This window comes from Cervus canadensis, chromosome 4, assembly GCF_019320065.1.
Source record: "Cervus canadensis isolate Bull #8, Minnesota chromosome 4, ASM1932006v1, whole genome shotgun sequence".
Classification (NCBI taxonomy): domain Eukaryota; kingdom Metazoa; phylum Chordata; class Mammalia; order Artiodactyla; family Cervidae; genus Cervus; species Cervus canadensis.
In genome coordinates, this window is record NC_057389.1 from 16861808 (window position 1) to 16884240 (window position 22433).

General features: G+C 39.4%; 1 protein-coding gene across 10 annotated transcripts in view; it reads left to right on the forward strand.

Annotated features, from left to right (window-relative positions):
- The window catches only part of FAM172A (family with sequence similarity 172 member A), a 395725-nt gene that overhangs the window by 40361 nt on the left and 332931 nt on the right, over positions 1 to 22433 (forward strand). For all 10 annotated transcript variants that reach the window (XM_043464656.1, XM_043464666.1, XM_043464665.1 and 7 more), the window contains 2 exons: positions 5529 to 5630; positions 10943 to 11043. In XM_043464656.1, coding sequence (XP_043320591.1) covers positions 5529 to 5630; positions 10943 to 11043 — 203 coding nt within the window. The remainder of the gene's footprint in view (positions 1 to 5528; positions 5631 to 10942; positions 11044 to 22433) is intronic.

The window sequence follows — 22433 nt, forward strand, 5'->3', positions numbered from 1 at the left end:
TCTTGCTTTTTTGCCCTGGCTAAGACTTCCAGTGCTATGTTAAATAAGAGTAGTTAGAATGGACATTGTTTCCTTATTCACTAGGTAATAGTGAGTGGTGACACTCCCATTTTCACCCCTTAATTTCCAGACCTATGAGTTCTGGCTCTGGGAGAAATAGCACTATATGTTGGACACTGGTTCTGAGTATATACCACCTTCTGGAGAATCTTGGTTCAACCCTGCAAGATTCTGCCATCCAGCTGGCCCTGTAACTGAATCTTCAGAAGGCTGTCCACCATCTGTCAAATAGCCACTTCAAGATGGTGAGGACACGGTAAGACAAGTGAGTTCTAGAGCATGGGCCCATTGCCACACTTCTTTTGCTGTGATGTGAGTTTCTTGATCAGAAACAATGCTGTGTGGAATACCATGATGATGGATAACATCCTGCAAGTCCACATATAGTTAGATATGTCAGAAACCTTGAGTGCAGGGAAGGCCAGTCTGTATCCAGAGAAAGTATCTAATCCAGTAAGAACAAAATTCTGCCCCTTTCATGATGGAATTGATCCAGTGTAATTAACCTGCCTCCAGTTACTAGGCTGATCACCCCCAAGACATGGTGCCATGTTGAAGACTGCCATGTTGGTCTCTGCTGCTGGCAAACTGGACACCCAGCTATGACGGCAGCCAGGCTGGCTTTGCTGGGTGCAGGTTCATATTTCTGAACCCACGCATGACCTCCAACCCTGCCACGATGGCCACTTTGTTCTTGAGCTCACTGGGTGATGACAGATTTGACTAGGGTAAGGCCGACTGGTGTCCAGGAAAGGATTATTCAGTGCACTTGATTTTTAAAATATTCCTCTGTTGAGCTTACCTTTATGAGCATTCACTTGAGATGCTAATATCTTCACATCTGTTGCTCATTCAGAGAGGTCTGTCCGCATACCCCTTCTCCACGTTTCCTTGTCACCAATTTTCTGATCATGTTCCTTCCAAGGTCCTAACCATCCAGCCAAATGATTGACCACATGCCCATGAATCATTTTATAGTCACTCATCTGATCATAACTTTTTCCAGAGAAATGGAACAGCCAGGTGCCCTGCTGTTAGTTCTGCCCACTGGGAAGATTTCCCTTCACCACTGTTATTTAGGGGTGTCCCGAAAGGGCCCTCTGATGCTTCCGCTGTCTGCTTTTAGGTGGTGACTGAGTATCGTGCAGAACCACTGGTGATCCAGACTCGAGTTTTCTCTTCTTCTGCCAGCCAATGAGGCTTTAGGTGCATGCTGATGAATAGAAGGCGGTGTCACAGGAGTGGAGACCATAGGCGTTTTGGCTGCTCCTGCATGTTACTTATTTTTGTCTTCAGGGCCTGCTCAGTCCTAACCACAGACACACAACTTTGTATTTGATGAGGGAGTGCTATTGTACACACCCAACTTTAAGACTTGGTGTGTCAGTTACCACCTAGTTCATGATGGCCTGCTAAGGTCTCATGGTAAGCTGGTAGCCTGTGGTTAAGTGTTCAATCTCCGCTCAGGCCCAGGAGCAGGCCAAGAGGTATTTCTCAAAAGGAGACTAGTTACCTACAATGGATAGTAAGGCTTTGTGACAAAATCCTTTGCCTGTGCTGTGAAGGCAGGAGAAGATTGATGTCCTAGCTTGAAGATAGTCCTTCAGAGAGTAGGAATTCTGTCTTATTCACCATTTTTGTTCTACTCAGGCCTCCAGTGGATTGGATGAGTTCATTTGTATTGGAGGTGGAGGGCAACCTGCTTGACTCAGTCTTCAGTTTCAAATGTTAATCTCATCCAGAAATACCTTCATAAACACGCTCAGAATAATATTTAACCAAATATTATTTGGGCACCCAGTCAAGTTGACACACAAAATTAACTATCACACAATTCATTTGTCTCTGGAAACTTTGGTTGCTTCCGCCTTTTAGCTGTTGTGAATAATACTGCAGTGAATGGGGCTGTACAAATATATGAATCTTTGTTTTCAGCTCTTTGGGGGTATAAAATGGTGTTTTTATCCAATTACTTCATATGTTTTGTTGAAGTTTAGAATTCTAGTTGCTGAATCACTTTAATGACCAGAAATGTGTTTTAGAAAAAAAATAGTGGTTACATCTGATGTGTATTTAGGTTATAAGGATTCAGTTGTACTGTATTTTATAGGAGATTGAGGGGATTTTAGATGAAAATGTTCTTTTATACTTGATTTTTGCCTAATCTACTGCCATTGGAACCCAATCTCTGCAAAATGCAGTTATACAGCTTTGTTTTCCTTTTACAAAGCCGAAAAATAATTTCTGACAGTGAGCTTCCCGGTAGCTCAGCTGGTAGAGTCTGCCTGCAATGTAGGAGACCCCGGTTTGATTCCTGGGTCAGGGAGATTCCCTGGAGAAGGGGTAGGCTACCCACTCCAGTATTCCTGACTTCCCTGGTGACTCAGATGGTAAAGAATCCGCCTGCAATGCGGGAGACCTGGGTTCCATCCCTGGGTTAGGAAGAGCCCCTGGAGAAGGGCATGGCAACCCACCCCAGTGTTCTTGCCTGGAGAATCCCATGAACAGAGGAGCCTGGCGGGCTACAGTCCAAGTCCATGGGGTTGCAAAGAGTTGGACGTGACTGAGCGACTAAGCACACACACTTAATGCCAATGAAGTTAAAAAGTATCTACATCTAGTTCTCTAATTGACAGAGGAGAAGTTTGAGGAGTGCATATTTTAGTTTAGTTATTCATTTTATCATTCAAAGAAACTTTCTGGTCAAAGCAGAAGCATATTTCTGTATTCAGAAGAGTTTATTCTTTTTATAAGGTAATGAAGAGAGGGGTTAGACTGTATTAGAGCTTATACAGGACATAGAATAAAAGTATAGGGATTTTGAAAGAGTACTGACTTAGATATTGGAGAAGAAGTTTATTTTTTTAATCCCACAGTACTATTAAGGTATAATTTTGGGCAAGCCATTTTACATCTCTGGGCTTAATTAGTTCCTTGTCTTCAAAGACAGTGAAGATAACACATGCTACTGCTTTATAGGGCTGTGATGGTCAAATGAGGTATAGTATGTGAAATCTTTAAAATGATATATAGATGTTAGATGGCATTTTATGATCTGAGCTGATAGAAAATGAATATTAGACATAATACAGCTGCTTATATTTTGGATGGTTTTGTATGTATCTGATTAAGCGGACTCTAAGTTTTAAACTGTGAAATATGACTGTGAATTAAAGGAATTCAATTCATTGGAAGGAGAAAAGTGAGACTCTCCAAGCCAATTTTTGATAAAAAATATTTTAATCAATTTTGCAAAGAGTTACACATTGTTCAGAACCTAATTAATGAATCAGAAATTTGTCAGGATGTACCCATTTGCCCCAGTATGCATACTTTGTGACATTTTTTATTTTACTAGATAATTTGCAAATCCTTTTTTTAAAAAAATAAACTTGTTTGTATGTTGAAGATGGTATATTTTTGTGTAAATTGAGGTTTATCTGATGCAGTAGTTTGAAGAGTTATAAACAATAACTTTTTTTTTTTACAAGTATTTTGATGTCCTATCTTTGTGTCCTACAGAGAGAGGCTAGAGATGGGGGTACACTGTTTTCTCCTCTGGCATATTTTTATGGTCTGTACAGATGGGTTTATTATATCTCTGTAACTGAGAGACAGGAATAAAGTGTTACTTCTGAGATTCGTTCCTTTAAAACAAAGGCCGGGGTTGGGGTGGGGGCTGCTGGCTTGCTATACTGTGTATCCTAGGAGTATTTTCACTCTTCAGGAACTTGAGTTTGAATGAGAAAAAAAAAATCTCAAAATCTAAGCTTAAAAAAGAAAATCTTTGGGGAGGTAAATAAATTTGAACTTTATATTTTATTTGTTCTTGGTTTCCATATGACACGAAGATGACATATAGTGAGAATTTTTACCTCGTCCCATAATAACCTATAAGAAATCATTAAATACTGTTGACAGACTGATTTGAGGCTGGGGCAGGGAAAATACAAGATAAGCCTGCATCACCGTGTAGTAACAGGAAATAAGAAAATGCTCACAAAATAAAAAGATGAGACTGAGGAGCCAGGATGACTGTTGGCAATGTAGTGTCCTGGACGGAATCCGGGAAGAGAAAATGGAAATGAATGGAAAAACTGATGAATAATATCTGGGCTTAGTTAGTAGTAATGTACCAACGTTGGTTTCTTCACTGTAACAAACATAGCGTGGTAAGGTAGATTGTTAACAAGAGGGGAGGCTGGGTATAGACACTGTGCTATCTTTCAGCTTATCTGTATCTAAAATGACTCAGGAATAAAATGCTTATTTACAAAATATTGTGGACAGTTTTTTATTGTGTATAATCAAATGATGTGAAGAACAGAAACTTTTGTGTCAGCCTGTTTTCTCCAGTTAGCCTGTTTTATTTTACTATTGTTATTTCCCCTCTAAAAGTAGAATAATGGAAACAGTAGAAACAGTGAGAGACTTTATTTGGGCTCCAAAATCACTGCAGATGGTAACTACAGCCATGAAATTAAAAGATGCTTACTCCGTGGAGGAAAAGCTATGACCAACCTAGACAGCATGTTAAAAAGCAAAGACATTACTTTTCCAACAAAGGTCCATCTAGTCAAAGCTATGGTTTTTCCAGTAGTCATGAATGAATGTGAGAGTTGAACTATAAAGAAAGCTGAGCACCGAAAAATTGCTGCTTTTGAACTGTGGTGTTGGAGAAGACTCTTGAGAGTCCCTTGGACTGCAAGGAGATCCAACCAGTCCATCCTAAAGGAGATCAATCCTGAATATTCATTGGAAGGACTGATGCTGAAGCTGAAGTTCCAGTACTTTGGCCAGCTGATGCAAAGAGCTGACTCACTGAAAAAGACCCCAGTGCTGGGAAAGATTGAAGGTGGGAGGAGAAGGGGACGACAGAGGATGAGATGGTTGGATGGCATCACTGACTTGATGGACATGAGTTTGAGTAAGCTCTGGGAGTTGGTGATGGACAGGGAAGCCTGGCGTGCTGCAGTCCGTGGGGTCGCAAAGAGTCAGACATGACTGAGTGACTGAACTGACTGACTGATGCTATATTACCATTATTTAGACTTTTAAGTTCCCTTATTTATAGCACTAGTAAGATTTGGTGATCTTTAAAAGTCATATTAATATCTGAAATTTTTAAGAATGATAGGAGGAGGTTAATAAGGTTAATAATAATGTGCAAATTAGTAGGTGTTTATTCTGAAGGGAAAGAAATTCATAATTTATTACTGTGGTACATAGGATCTGAGTTGTGATTGTTTGGAGAATTATAGTTTTGAAAGTACTTATACTGATACTGTACGTCATCACAATAAAGCACTTTGGTAACTTAAAAAATTATTAATAAGAACCTAATCATTTAAACACATAAAAAGTAACCTAATAGAAAAATAACAAAAAAGTTAAAATAATGTAAGATACATCTTTGTTATTAATTATGAAAATGAATATAAGTAAATTTCATGTCATTTCTTTTCTAGATTTATTATCTAGGATAGATTTGGATGAACTAATGAAAAAAGATGAACCACCTCTTGATTTTCCTGATACACTTGAAGGATTTGAATATGCTTTTAATGAAAGTAAGTGGTATATTCTGTATATATGCAAGATTTGTTTAACAATGCTGATAGAAAATAAACAATCCTAAACTTTTATTTGTCAGCTAGAAAGTTTTATGTGTTTCTTTTGAGAAATAATATCTTATCCTTTCATGATGAAATTCTTCTGTTAGGTAAAAGAGCCAAGTAATAATTTCCCATACTTGTCAAGTCACTTAAACCAACGAATATGAATTTAATTCAGCTTAGGTATTTTCAACCTTGAGGGTTCAACTCCCTTGTATCCAGCTGGAACTCCCAATTAATAAATGTAGGAAGATGCTATTATTTCACGTGTTATTTAAGATGAACTGACTGGCAATAATTATCTGTGACACTATTTTAAAACATAATACTTGATTTCAGTGTTATTTTTTAGGCAACATCCTTATTGTAAAACTTCATTAAGTTCTGAATAAAATAAGCTTGGGACTGGAATGAGGTACCATAGATTGCAAGAATGTTTCTTAAAAAAAAAAAAAAAAAGAATGTTTCTTGTACAAAGAACCATGAAACTGGATTAATGGTAATCTGAACTGAAATAATACTGTAATACTTGAGAGGTAATTTTATCACAGGCCAGGTAGCATTTGAATTGTAGCTGTCTGTTGTACTACTCACCTAAATTGGTGATCTGTCATCATTGTGTGTGTGTTTTTAAAATTTTACATGGATTTATTCTATTCACGTTGACTATTGTCATACCACCTACAAAAAGTGCAACAGCCTAATCAGTTTTCTAATACCAGGTCAGAGCCAGGTTGCAGAAGAGGAACTATACAGTAAGTTACAAGAAGAGTTCAGATGTCCTATCACTTGATGTACTTATAGCTGTAAATATTGCCACAGGAGAATCTCTGTTTTTTTGCAGCGTCCATACAGTTCCTGTCAGTGAGGCCTTCTTAGATCGATGTGTCTTTGCAGTATCAATTATGGGTGTTAGAGCTTATAGTGATAGTCTCTGTGTACTGGAATATTAAATGAATGTATTAGAACATATTAGAGACATGTTAGAAAGTATTAGAACATATTAGAAACTTTGATCTCTTTTCTGATATTAATTTGCATGCTTTTTAATAAAGGATATCTTTGGCAAAGTATGTGTGAGTAGTAATATTTTGTTTTTAAAAGAAATTTTAAAATTTCTTTATAGTTTAATTAACAGAATCTAAAGAACTCTGAGACTAACATTGCTCCTGCCCCTTTCAAACAATGACCAGATTCCTCTTTCAGGCCAGGGATGGGGGCATGTGTTGGTAGTGCGGATGAATCATAGAGCTATGTTCGCTTTATGAATAGAAGACACCAGTTTTCATTGAAGTCTGCCTTTCATCTTCCTTGAACATTTCTTAAAGGAAATGAAAAACAAAGAAGCAATACACTTTTATCTCTCACTTTCTTATCAGATACGTTCATACACACACGTTTGCTTGCATTTTTACATTCTTGCATGCACATACTCACTTTTGGGATACACCTACACCTTTGTAAATGCGTGTGTGCTTTCATGTACTTACACCTGAATGTGTAAGCACCCTTGCACACACCTATCCTGTATTTATTTTTTATATCCTGGACATTGTCTTGCATAAATGTAGACCTATATTATGGGCAAAGATGCTTGCATTCCAAGGAGAGAATGCCACTCTTATGGATCTTATTTTTAGCATAATACAGTTCAAGGTTGAATTCAGGGTGAATGGTGAGTATTTTTTTAAAGAGGTGAGGATTTGAAACCAAGAAAGTAGTTTCAGTATTAAATCCCTAAGAGAGCAGTCCTATCTTACAATCTTCAGGGACTTTTATTCAGGGTTTATAATGCAAAAACTTTTATGAAAGCTTTGAATTGAAACTTTCATTGACTAAAGAAGCTTCTAAATTTTTCTAAAGAATTTTGAAGTTCTTAGTTGGGTAAAGAAAAATTAAGATACAGAGTTCACTCTAAGGAAAAAGAAAACTGTAACAAACGGGAAGAGACTCCTTTTACCTGCATCAAACTGATACCTTCTTCTTTCAAATCACTGTTCCTTTTCAAATACTCTTTGTGTTTAAAGTGCCTGTATAGCCGTTCGTATAGCCGTTGTCCAGTTGCAGTTGGTATACGGCCCAGGTCAAATGCCTTTGCCTTGAAAGATGAAGGTGAAGGCTTTTCCCCTTATACCCTCACTCTTACTCCCTATACCTTGGTGTAGTACTGTGAGAAATCTCGCTTTTGTATCACCAAAGAATACATAAATATATATATATATATATATATATATATATTGAACTCAGCAACAAACTGTTTTGAGTTTGAAGCTTGTCTTCCATGATAGCTGATTTTTATTGGATTTTTACTGTTGTCAGAAAGTGTCTTAAATATTTTTGGTTTATTAATTCATGTAGATCATTGATAGCTTATCTTGGGTCTCAGACTCTACCACCAATCTGGTAAAATATATGGATACGCTTTTCAAAATAACATGCATTTCGTTATGCACCGGAGATTTTACAGCTGATTTTAGGAGACTCTAAAATGTCCTAAATCAGACCTGTGACAGTTGCTAAAGAGATTTTCCAAATCTTTGAGAAATACAATTTGCAAATCCAACTGTAAGTGATTCAGATTATCCTTTCTGGTTAAGAATGCTTACTCTGTTTGCCTCTTTACCTTCTTTTTACTTTTAATACTAGTGTTAATAGTTGGCTATTTTGGCAAGGCTCATTTTCCCTGAAGTATCAAAATCATTATCATCTTACGAGAATCGATATGTTCACAATGAGTAGGGAATTAAAAAGAACAAACAGCAAACCTCTCTCTGAAATGTAGGTGTATCTGCATCTAACTGTGTAAGTCAGTCAGTTCCCTTTCACACAACAGTGCCACAGAAAATACATTTCAAATTTTAGCTGCAGCAGTATTACACGTTACTATGTGCCCCATGCCTTTTTAAGGTTGCTTTGCTCAAAATCACAAATGTCAGATTTGCAGATACCTTTATCACTGTATTGGTATCCTAAATGGGAATTTCCCTGTCCTCAAAAGAAAGACATAAATGTACCTTTTAATTTATATGGCATCATCTGACCATAAGTGAATGTTCGTTATGGTGATCTAGTTCTGTGTCTCATGTTGAGTATTAAAAATCTTTAGAATTGGCCCTTATATTAAAAATGCTGAGTATAGTGTAGTAAAATTGATTCATAAAAATAATGAAATAGTTTTACTTAGAGTAGTAATATTTCCTGGATTTTAGCTCGGGTGCCATAGCTTTCCTTTCAAGTCTTTCTTCACTCTTACATCTTTCTTCACACTTTTATCATCATTGGATAAAAATCAAATACTAATAACTCTGTTCAGCTTGACCACATACCTCCTCTGCCACTCCTAGGATAAAGGGTAAAGTTTGAGGCTTCTACTATTTGCTTTCATGTGTTCTCCATTGTTGTATTACTCAATTAGTCTCAGTACTCTCTTTGTTTCTGTTAAACTGGGTTGTTCACCATTATTTGAACGTGCCATGTTTTCTTTTCTTCAAATTTCTATTTTCATTGTCTGAGTAGAGGAGAGGGAAGTTGTTAAAGCACTTGGTCTGTTGTGTTTTTCTCTCCTGAAATCCAGGAGAATGCTTCTGGGGAAACAAGACAGGTGGCTTGGTCTACTATGAGGCGAATCCTTCTCCATGAAGTATTTTGAACAAGTTAACTGGTTTGGCATTGCTTACAGCAAAGAGTCAGACACGACTGAGCGATTGAACTGAACTGAAACCTGTAATCTGCAGATATGTAATTGCGTGTTTCTTTGGAAAATATCCCATGAGCAGTACAACTGCCTGGCATATAAAATAGAAGTGTTTATAACCAGCAGTCTTAGCAATGTGTGCAGTAACTCATATGCCCCACTTAGAGGCATCACCTGTTCTGGTCCAGAGCATGCTATCCAGTGAGAAGAGAAGCCTGGGGAGACAGAGCCAGGCTGCTGCAAACCAGTCCCTGCTCTGCCTGTACCTCCTGGTTGCTTGGACCATTGAAATTATTAATAAAGTTATTTATTGCCAGTACAGTCATTGAACTTTGTGAGTTTGTCTTGACAGTCTTATCAGGTCGGTTTATTTCTCTTCCTCAGTTCTTGTCTCCTCAAAACAAAAATTTGGAACAACAGACTAAAGGGTTTAAAACAACAGACAAGTCACAGCTCAGTTCAGCTCAAGCAGACAGATCTTTTATTAGACAGACACTTCCAAGATGTGGGAGCCAGCTGATCCCAAAGGAGTCATCATAACAATCCCTCTTGATTTCCCCCTTTTTATACTTCCCATCTCCTCCTTTTGGTTGTGCCCTGTACAGAATAGGGGTTGTACCCACCACCAGTCAAGAAAGGGAATGCGAATAGGCATATGTTCAAGGCCGATTGACAATTCCAAGTTATATAACAACAGGCTCTGTTGCATGTGTCTTCCCATAAATCAGTCTGCTATAATCAGATGTATATATATATATGTACAGAATATTTATGAACACTTAATGGGCTCCTAGCTGCCTAAGGTTACTTGAAGAAGCCCCTTTGGTTAGTTTGTATCCAGTGTGTGCCTAGGGCATGTGCAGGAGTTGGAAGTCTCTTTGGTTATTTTTGTAGCAAATCTGTGAGCCCCCCTGGGTGTGTCTGAGAGGGGGGTTAGAGATCAGATTGCCTCCTTTTCATGAGCAACCCCTTGTTGCTCATGCCTAACTTCCTACCTAGCAGTCGAGCTGGTTCACTGTCTCTCTCCCATTTCCGTTTGAAATCGTACTTGTATTTCAAGCCAGTTGAGAAATTTCACTAAAACCTTTTAACCTATTCTAGACTATAGGGATCCTTCATTTTTCTAAACTCATTTTAGGCTTTATTATCTATGTGAATTGCCTGTAGCAGGTTTTTAGATTGTTGACTTCATTCTTTGTAAAAAGTTGCTTCATTTTTAAATATTTATGCTTTTACTCAGGTAACCTCTAAGCTTAAGAATGGGGACCATGTTCGTGGCTATAGCTAGCAAAAATCTTCATATATTGTAGGCCTTCAAATATTGTTAATTTGCTTTGGGTTGGAGAAATGAAGATGGAAGACATAGCCTTTGAGTACTTGGGTCCTTCTTCTATACTATGTATACATTTGTACCATATGGATATTTAAAGAAAAAGATCTAATTGAGAAATTAGAATGTCCTGAGACATTAAATTTTTATTAGACATTATTTATAATACTTTACATATTATTATAAATATACTCTGAATCATAGCACTATTTTAACAAATAAACTTGTTTGTTTGTCTTCTAGAGGGGCAGTTAAGACACATAAAAACTGGGGAGCCGTTTGTTTTTAACTACCGGGAAGACTTGCACAGATGGAACCAGAAAAGATATGAAGCACTAGGAGAGGTATGGTTGTATATATGATTTAACCTTGTTTTTTATTCCAATTTTAAATAGTCAGAATAAAGGTTTAAGTTGAGGCAGTACATGTGTTCTTTCTACAAAATGATTCAAAAAGGTTTTTGTATTTTTTGTTTATTTTAGTGGTAATGTTAGAAACATAATTTCAGTTTAAAATTTTATGTTTTTACACAAATCTTTTCACGACCTTAATATTTTGTAATGAGTCATTATAAGGGGAACAAATTGATGCTAAATTTTTTTTTTTTTTTTAATGTTTTTAGGAGGTTGAGTTCTCGGCTGTGCCAGGAAGAATAAGTCTTCTTTTAAATGCTTATCTAAAACAAAAAGCACAGAGAGTTACCGTTGTTAATTATGTGAGATGATGGATGTGCTAATTATCCTAGTCTTGGCAATTTTTCTTAGCAATTTCCTGGCAGTTATAAAATCATCTTATACAAATACAGTTATCAGTTATTACTGAAAGTTACAAAAAATTGTTTATAGGAAGAAAATTGCTGTTGGCTAATAAATTAGATATAAACTACTTATCCTTGACTTGATAAAGGATTAGGCCTTGTGAAACCTTACATGCCTCTTTAATGCTACCACCGGGAGGAACCTTTGAAAGAGTCATTTGTCCTTCAAGTGAATGTTTTGTTAAAGCTCAGAGTTTTACTCATTAGTGTCATATTGTTGTCGTTCCGTTGCTCAGTCATGTCAAACTCTTTGCAACTCCATGGATGGCAGCATGCCAGGCTTCCCTGTCCTTCACTGTCTCCCTTAACTCATGTCCATTGAGTTGATGATGCCATCCAGCCATCTCATCCTATGTCGCCCCGTTTTCCTGCCCTCGGTCTTTCCCAGCATCAGGGTCTTTTCCAGTGGATCAGCTCTTCGCATCAGGTGGCCAAAGTATTGGAGGTTCAGCTTCAACATAGTCCTTCCAGTAAGTATTCAGGATTGATTTCCTTTAGGATGGACTGGTTTGATTTTCTTGCAGTCCAAGGGACTCTCAGGTCTCCAGAACCACAATTTGAAAGCGTCAATTTTTCGGCACTCAGCCTCCTTTGTGGTCCAACTCTTAAATCCATATATGACTACTGGAAAAACCGTAGTTTTGACTATATGGACCTTTGTCAGCAAAGTGATGTCTCTGATTTTTGATGTCACAGTCTGTGTTTTTCATAAAATGCATATGAACACATTTGTTTACTGCGATAACTAGACAACTGCTTAACTTCTATAAAGAAAAGCTGAAAGTTCTATTTATATTTTGGCTGTCTAATAAAAGTAGTCAAAATGAATTATTTGGTTAAACAGTAGCATAAAGAATATATGAAATTAAATTTTATCTTTTCTGGAATACAACTTTTCTTGGATCTCTTTTGCACATCTTTGAGCAAAGGCATTGACAGCTTTTGTTCTGAACTATCTTTTTTAAGATGTCTGATTAGGAAGCAGACTTAGAAGATAGAGATTGTGTCTTCTTCTAGCACAGAGGACAGATTTGTTTGATGTCCAAGGAATTTCATGGTAGGGAAGATCCCCTGAGGAAGGAAATGGCAACCCACTCCAGTATTCTTGCCTGGAGAATTCCATGGACAGAGGAGCATGGTGGGCTACAGTCCATGGTGTTGCAAAGTTGGACACAACTGAGTGACTAACACTTTCACTTCACTTTCATGCAAATGGAGAGTCACAGAAATTTTTAACCCTCATAGGCAATCTCAAGACATGTCACCATAATTCGGAAAATGCAAGTTCTCATATAACTATCTACAGTTCCCAGAAAACATATAAACATTGTGTTTAAATTCTGAAAATAGTTTAATGCTTCTTTTTACCAATAAGATCTCTAGTTCTGTTAAGCGAGAACCTGTGAAAAGTCTCACCAGTGTCCTCCATGTAAAAGCACTGAAAAACCTTTTCTCCTCAGTGATGGATAGGGCAGAATTCAGAAATTTGAGTTTATTGCCTGAGAACCTGCCTTAATAAATAAACTTTTGGTATGCTTAAGTTTTAAGTTTTAAGGAGACAGCTTTTGACTTCAGCCAACAATCTAAACTAAAGCCCCTTCTGTTTTCTTAAGTGTTTTCCTACAGAATATTGAGTTTTGTCTTCAGCTGAGAGGTACTATATATGTTTCACAACTGCCGTTTTAGTTTATGTTTATTTCTCTCTTAAGGAGATTATTATAACAGTCATTTAGCAGAAATTGTTTTTAAGACTTGCTCCTGAAATGCTCTATCATTTCTATGTAAATTAAGCTTATTGTGTAAGTAAAATAAACTGAGATGTCATTTTCTTTTTGGAATGCAGTGTTATAACTACACAAAAGAGTACCCTTTTACACTCCCATAGTTACATTTTTATAGCCAAACAAATGCTTTTGCTAATATGTATATATATTTGTTTACTGTCTACATATAACTTGATAAAAACATATAGCTTTTAATAAGTTTGGTTAATTTGTTTAAATTTAGAAAGATACTTTCAGTTTAAAGAAGTGGGAGAGTGGTGTGAAAGGGTGATTTTCAGAATAGAAGTTTTCATATTGGAGACCAATGCCAAGGAATAACGTTTCCTTTGAAAGGTTAGAAAGGCTATCACTTAAGTAATCAATAGAATGGAAAAACCCAGCATGTAACTTGTCAAATTTTCTCAGCTATCTCTTTCATGTCAATACTGAATTATTATTAAATGGAGAATTTGTAATCCAGAAGAAATTCTAATGAAAGATTTGAGTTTTTTGCCTAAATTGGGTCTTTGCACTTCCTTTGATATTTGTTTACTTCTTTAAAAGTTAATAAATTGTTAGTGTGCGTGGTAAGAGGGTAGTATTGATTGAGCAGTCTTAAAAGCTTGGCTTTTTATTCATGGTTAGGACCACACTTACAAAAAAAAGAAAGTAAAAGCATAATTTACCGCCCCCCCCCCCCCGGACCTAAATTAGTAATATGTCTTGTAAAACAGTGCAAAGTTATTGAAAAGTACTACTACTAAAAAAATGGAATTTATGCAGCTATAAAAATTGGATTTTTCCAATGGCCATATTCAGGTATTTGAAATAGGAACAACTTAAAGAATAATAATACAAATTATTATGTTAATAGTCAAATATTTGAATATAATGTGATTTGTTGTTATTGTTCAGTCGCTCAGTCATGTCTGACTCCTTATGATCCCATGAACAGCAGCATGCCAGGCTTCCCTGTCCTTCACCGTCTCCCGGAGTTTGCTCAAGCTTGTGTCCATTGAGTTGGTGATGCCAGTGATTATGTGTGACTAATACCTTCATATCGGAGAAGGCAATGGCACCCCACTCCAGTATTCTTGCCTGGAAAATCCCATGGACGGAGGAGCCTGGTGGGCTATAGTCCATGGAGTTGCTGGGAGTCGGACACGACTGAGTGACTTCACTTTCACTTTTCACTTTCATGCATTGGAGAAGGAAATGGCAACCCACTCCAGTGTTCTTGCCTGGAGAATCCCAGGGACAGGGGAGCCTGGTGGCTGCCGTCTATGGGGTCTCACAGAGTCAGACATGACTGAAGTGACTTAGCAGCAGCAGCAGCAGCAATACCTTCATATAATGTGAAATTCCCACATCTCATATTGTGACAGAAACAAAGGTCTGGCTGTCAGGAGATCTGGGTCCTAGTTTTGGTTCAGCACTATCTCTGTGGTAGAGAAAATATAAGATGAGCCTAGGACATTGTCTTTTTTGGAAATCAAACCCTCAATTTAATGGCAGTATGTGAATAGGACAAAGAAACCCAACTTGAAAAGATTTCCTTTGGCCACAATTGGGACAATTTTAGGGTATAACAGAATAAGGCTTCTATTGATTATAAAATATTTAATTAAAAGTCATGATTCCATAACATTTTTAGAATATAGTTAATTTGCTATCATAAGATGAAAATTATCTGAAAGTTGGTAATCAAAGGGAAAGAATTAAGTAGCTTGACATTTTTTGAGAAACCGTAGTTCATTTGCAGTTGAAGAAGGAATGTTTTACTTTACCAAAGAATAGTGGCTACTAACAGTAAAAAAAAAAAAAAAAAAGATATAATTAGAAAATCACCATCATTCTAAAGATGTTCCCTCAAGAGTCCCATTTCCTGCTTATTCAGTCAACCACTAATCTGGAATCAACCGTGAAGGGACTTCACGGTAAGTGAAAGGACTTACACGGTAGATATAATTAAGGTTACTAGTCAACTGATCTTAAGATCTTAAGATAGGGAGGTTGTCTTGGATTATCTGGGTGAATTCAGTACAATCACAAGAGCAATTAAAAGCCAAAGAGAAAGGGCAGAAGAGTCACTCACAGAGATTCTGTAGAAGAGGCAGGGAGAGAGGTTTCAGGCACGAGGATTCACATGCCATTGCTGGCTTTGAGATAGAGCCAGAGAGAGGCCCTCAGGAGCTCAGGGTACCCCTAAGCTAATAAGAAGCAAGGAAAACTCAGTGCACTGGATTTTGCCAACAACTTGAGTGAACTTGAAAGGGGACTTGCTCCAGAACCTCCTGGTAAGAGCCCAGCTGGCTGACGCCTTGATTTTGGCTTTGTGAAACCTAAAGCAGAGATGCCAGTGGGACCAGCCCACATTTGTGATCTATAAATTGTGAGATGTTGAACTCTGTTTAAAGCTATTAAGTTTGTGCTAACTTGTTCAATTAAGTTTGTGGTTGTCAATTTAGTAGTAGAAAACTACCATACAACCCCTCCTCGAAATAATTGGTTTCATGAAGGATGTGAGGGAATATTTGCACAGTATGTTTGCACAGAATATTTGCACTTTTCCCAGAGTATCAACTCAGAGATTTCTTACAACTGTAAGGGGAAAAAAATCCATACCTTAAAATAGAGATTTAGCTGACAGCACAGTACCTGATGAACAAAGTTAGTATCACTATGGTTGAATAACTTGACATTCTGTATCTTCTGATAGGATGCTGTTTGAAGCACACAGCACTGACTGTGGATATTCTTGCTACATACACCGACTTTGACGCTAATCAGTGCTTTAGAGCTGTGTTCCATTTTCGTGAAATACAGGGATACAGGGAAGAGCAAATGACACCACAAGGACACAGTCCAATACAAGGGACATGTAGAAGACAGTAGCATTAAAAATACTGAAGAGATTTGTGTGTTGGGGGTAAAGAAACTGCTGTAGATGGAAATAAACAAGGAGACAGCAACTAGCTTTGGGGACATGTAGAAGACAATAGCATTAAAAATACTGACAAGATTTGTGTGTTGGGGGTAAAGAAACTGCTGTAGATGAAAATAAACAAGGAGACAGCAACTAGCTTGTGTATATGAACATTGATGGGACTTTGGTTAAAAAAATAATAAGGTAAAACAACCTCTATACTCTTTAGGGGCCACTGAGGATGAATTGTTCATGTTTTTCAGGTATGAAATATTGTGTATTATGGTTATGTAGGAAAATGTCCTTATTCTTAGGTGATGCTAGTGAAATATTTAGGGAGAAAGTCTTGGTGCCTGCAAGCTATTTTTAAATGCGTCTTAAGGAAGAGGAAAAACCCAGGGAAATAAAAAGAAAGTATGTATGGCAAAATGCTGTTAGCAGTTGTCCAATAAAGGTGGAAGATGTCAAGATGCTTATTGTACCATTTTTCAACATTTCTGTGTGTCTGAAAAGTTTCACAAGCTGAATACTGGGGGAAAGGAAGCTGGTGGTAGGAACCCGAATAAGCTTCGCGTTTGTGAGTGCGGCTTGCTCCCGGCAGGCCTCCTTCAGTGCCCTTGGACTGTACCGTGTTATCTGTTGCGTGCTGTGCTGAGTTGCTCCTGTCATGTCCGACTGTGACCCCGTGGACTGTAGCCGGCCAGGCTCCTCTGTCCTGGGACACTCCAGACAGGAATACTGGAGTGGGTTGCCATGCCCTCCTCCAGGGGATCTTCCCAACCCAGGGACCAAACTTGCGTCTCTTAGTCTCTTGCTTTGGCAGGCGGGTTCTTTACTACTAGGGCCACATGGGAAGCCCACCATTTCATTTGGGACCCATCAAATACTATATTTGGAGTACTTTTTTTCTGGGGTAACAACATCCATTCTAGGACTTGAGTTGTCTCCCAATAGTTTATTCCATTTTTTAGAAGTACCTTACTTAGTATTTTGCCTGAGGCATAAACGCGTTTGGTGTCACAGAGGCAATGAACTCAGTGGGTGAGCATTATGACAGTTTCTGTGAATCTCTCATACTCCTGTATGTCATATTGGATATGCCAAGAATACAAGGCCCTGCCTGCTTTTTCACCTGGGCCATTTCTCAAGAGTTGTGTTTGCAACAAGCAGTATTGAAGCATGAAGTTAGGTCTTTCTCTGGGCCAAAGAACAGGCTTGCTTACAGCTTGCTGTCAAATGGTGAGCTCCCCAAGCTCGATATTTCACAGCTTCAGCCTGAGCCGCTGTGTGTGCAGCATCCGTCTAGGGTCACATCATGTTGTGCCCCATGGACTTGGGGTCCAGGAAACCAGTGCAAATATGCTGGTGCTGTGCTGTGATGAGTAAAGCCCTTTGTCTGTGACCCAGAAGTTTTGTGTCTTGCATTAGCACCCATGAAACAGTAACAGGCTATCTGATTAGTTTGTAACTAGGGCAAAAGCAAATCTCAGACCGATCAGTGATGATTGACTCCCTGCCAGGGAGCAAGCCTCACTCACAAATGTGAAGCATATTCAGGTTTCTATTGCCAGCTTCCTTTCCCCCAATATTCAACTTGTGAAACTTTTCAAACACACAGAAATGTTGAAAAATGGTACAATAAGCATCTTTATATCTTCCACCTTGATTGGACAACTGCTGACAGCATTTAGAAGAATGAATCGATCTTCAGCAATTCCTGTTTTCAGTCTAACTACTCACTTCCACTCTTCGCTGGACCTACATTTTCTAAGCCTGAAGCCCCTGATGTTCTGCGAGGCCAGTAACCGCTTTCCTAGTTTAAACAGACGGCACCACCATTCAGCCAGTTATATTAGAAGCTTTGTAGTCCTTTCACTCTTCGTGTTTAATGTGTGGCCAGGTCTTGTTATTTTACCTCTTTGCATCTTGTCTTCATCCATCACTACTGCTCTTGGTTGAGCTTAGGTCTGTATCATCTCTTAAACTAGGTCTCTGCAGTTCAGCTGAAATGCATCTCCCTGTCAGTATTCATATGTCGAAGCTCTAACCCCTTGGGTGATTGTATTTAGAGATGGGGTTGTTAGAAAGTAACTTAGGTTAAATGTGGTCATAGAGATGGGGTCCTAGTCGGATAGGATTGGTTGCTTTAGATCTCTCCCTCCGTCCCTCCATTCCTGCCCCTTCTCCGTTTCTCCCCCTCTCCTCCACGTGTGCACCGAGGAAAGGCCATGTGAGGATAGAGCAAGGAAGCAACTGTCTACCAGCCAGAAGGAGCCCTCTTGCCAGGAGCCTAATCAGCCAAGCACCTATATCTGGTACTTCTCAGCCTTCAGAACCGTGAGAAATGGATTTTGGTCGTTTGAGCCAGCTAATCTACAGTGCTTTGTTATGGTGGCCCGATCAAACTGTTAGCTGCAGTGTGGTCGCTCTGTGCCGGCTCTGCCCTCCTGAACAGGTTCAGGTCTTTGAACCTGTTCTCAGCACTGCTACCAGAGATATTAATATCTTTTGAAGCTGCCACTGTGATCATGTTTGCCTGTTTTTGGAACCTTGTTGTGTTTCCCTGCAAGATGAATTTTAAGCTGCGTGCCTTGTTGCACCAGACCTTTCATGAGTTGGCCCTTTCGTATTTTTTTCTGGCTCCATCACTTTCCTTCCCTCTTGCCCCAGTTCCCACTCACCCTATGCTCGAGCTATATAAACCTGCCCGTGGCTTCCTAATACGCCGTGCTGTTGTATATCTCTGGGCCTCGACTCAGGCAGGGAGCATGTGGTGCCAGGCTGCAGCTTCCCCACCCTCCCTCCCATCTGCTTGCAGAATATTTATTCATCTCTCAAGCTTAGATCAACCTCTAAGAAAACTTTCTCTGATCCGCAGAGGATAGAATGGACCTCTCTCTCTTTTGTTTATTTCATATTTGCTTTTGAGATAATTCTATTATGACATATATAATATATTATTTCTCTTAGTGTTCAGTGTATGTTTCTCCTCTTACTAGATGTGATGAGAGCTTACCTGAGGCTAAATAGATAGTGCACTAGTCAGGGTGCTCCAGAGAAACAAAACTAACAGGTTTTACATTGTTGTTATTGTTTAGTCCACTAAGTTGTCTCCAACTCTTTTTTGTGATCCTAGCCAGGGCTGTAGCCTGCCAGGCTCCTCTGTCCATGGGATTTTCCAGGCAAGAATACTGGAGTGGGTTGCCATTTTCTTCTCTGGAGGATCTTCCTGACCCAGGGATTGAACCCATGTCTCCTGCATTGGCAGGCGGATTCTTTACTGTTTGAGCCACTAGGGAAGCATTTGCTCTGGATAGGTCAGCTTTTATTCTTTTAAGCCCTTCAACTGATTGAATGAGGCCTACCCTGATGCTGAAGCTCCAATACTTTGGCCACCTGATGCAAAGAACTGACTCATTGGAAAAGACCCTGATGCCGGGAATGATTGAAGGCAGGAGAAGGGAACGACAGGGGATGAGACGGTGGATGGCATCACCAACGTGATGGACATAAGTTTGAGCACGCTCCAGGAGTTGGTGATGGACAGGGAACCCTGGCATGCTGCAGTCCATGGGGTCACAAAGAGTCAGACACGACTGAGTGACTGAACTGACTAACTGGCCCTTATGAGGGAGGTCAATCTACTTTACTTAAGGTACTTTGATTTACATGTAAATTTCATTCAAAAATACCCTCACAGAAACAGCCAGAATAATGTCGGACCATGTATCTGAGCATCATGGCCCAGCTAGATTGATCCATAAAATTGAACATCACAAAGTGTGATCACACCTAACTGTGATTTATTCTGAATAGGCCGTAAGACCTCACATAGCCTTTAGGCTCAGGGTGGAGTCATTTTCTGTAGAAATTCAAGCCTATGATGTGATGCCTACTGTCTTTTTTTCACCAGAACCCCTCAATTTCTTTCTATCTTGTTTAATTCTTTCCATTCACAGAAATAGGTGGGATATATATTTGTACTGTGGCATAATAAGCACGCAGCAGCTGTTTTTTTCTTTTTATTTTCCATTATGGCCAGGAACCTTTCTAAACTTTCAGTCATAGGTTTACAGTTTCACAGTGACCAGCCTGCTACGGGTTATGTACTACATGATTTGATGGCCCAGCAGGGAAGAGAAATTTCTCCCCAAAGATATCTTTTGTAGTAGATGTAACCTGAACCATAAGAATCAAAAGATATTGGTCTATTACTAGAGTAAGATTCATTCATCAGCAATTGGTCCTTTTCATTATCACAGTGAAGGACCAAAATGTCTGCAATTTGATGCTACTCAGGTTAGACCACGCCAGGTTCCAAAACAGAGACAGTCTTGGCAAACACAGAGCTTAACCTCTTGGGACATTTATTGCTGTAAGACACAATAGAAGAATTGTATTGTCACACCAGCATCCTGCCCAACCCCATCTTCCTCAGATCCCTTGGAAATACAGAGAATTCTGTTTTGTGGGGATCCTCCTTTGGCTGCCTTGGTCTTGCCTCTCCTCGGTCTTGTGCGGACTGGCTCCCTCTTGGTTGAGCGTGAGCATACACTTGTGTAGGTCTGAAAGCTAGCCCTTCTTGACTATATTTCTACCCATTTTTGGTAACAGATGTTCAGTTGCCTATTGCAACTTTCTGTAAACCACTACACTAAGCTTGATAAGCAACATGATACGTGCATTTGAGGTGATATTTCTTCACCCATGGCTGGGCCCTCCATACCATAAAACATAGTTTTTCACCTGAATGCCTTTTCCAGATTGGTACTATGTTTTTTGCTCCAGTGCTTTTTTTGTGTCTTGAGTGTTTACATCTACCTCCATGTATGCAAAACTCAGCCCTAAGTGCCTATACCTGTCATATCCGTTAGGTCCCCTGGGGCTGTGGCAGTGGTCCAGTATAGTTCACTTGTCAGCTGCGTGCGGGGCCTTCATTGTAGGAAATCTGCCTCATGGCTTTTGCAGTCTGTTTTCTCATGGGTGGGTAGTACAGTCCTTGTCATTCTGTGCCTCTGAGGGTACAAGAGGAATAAGCCGATGATCAGCTACTTGTTGCATGGCTGCAGCTCCACTGTGTCCCTGTAGCTATTAAGCTAAAGTGGCAGCGTCAAGTGAGCATCGTAAGGTATCCACTTGTTGGTTAGAGTCACCTTATGATTATTTTGATAGGAATCAGCGTGTCTTACTTTAATGAGTCCCTTAAAGTCCCATGGGTTATGCCCCTTACTCATGGGTGGCACTCACGGGCGTTTGCCATAGGCTCCAGTCTGCATTTCTGAAGTACCTTCCTGGCTCACTTTTCCATAGCCCATCTGCCTGATCATAGGACCAAACCATTCACCAGCACCCATGAGTCACACAAAGCGTAGGACCCACGCTGCTGTCTCACTCTTGTGTCACTGAAAGGCTGCGCTTTTGCCCACTGAGCTGATTTATTCTAATCTTCAGCCAGAGTTTCTTCCATCAGTTGATCACAGTGTGGAAGCTTTCCAGACAGGGGTCCTTCCATCTCCTTGGAAGTGACATCTGTAACCAGGCAGCTTTTTGTTTGTCAACTAGGGACCGCTCAGAAGGCGCTCCTCAGGCGACACTGGGATTCAGTAGTTCTCCGGGTGGCTGCAGAGTTGGCCCTAATGGGAAAGAGGCAGTCTGCTCCTATGAGCAGGTACATTTCTTGTTTTCCTCTGGTAGCTGTTCCTGTATCAACCGTTTCCATTTTCATTGTGAAATTTTCCTTTGTGCTCTCTTCCTTATTAGCCTCTCTTTCTGACATTACACAGAACCTTATGGGTAGCGCAGATCTCAAGATCATTTCCTTCAGTTACGGACGCAGTTTCAGGTGATGCCTGGACTCCAGCCAGCGTCTTTCAAGCAGAAGGTGCTGGGTTGTTGCATCTGGACGTCTTTTGTCTAAAACTCAGCAATCACTGCTGGACAGCCCTCATAGACTTTTGCCATAAGTTCCAGTCTGGAGGAGTGAGTTCAAGTTATAAAAACTTCCAGAATTATGTATATGGGTGGGTCATAAGAATTCCAAATGTATTGATTGGGCTACTGTGGCCTTTTGTAATTCAGACACAGCCTGCTGTTCTGCAGGCCTTCATTTAAATACGGCCTTCTTACAGAAGCTTTATGGATAGAAGCTAGCAGTATCCTCACTTGTAAAATATGTCCTCTCTATAATCACACCAACCTAACTAAGCATTGAGCTTCTCTTTTGGTTTC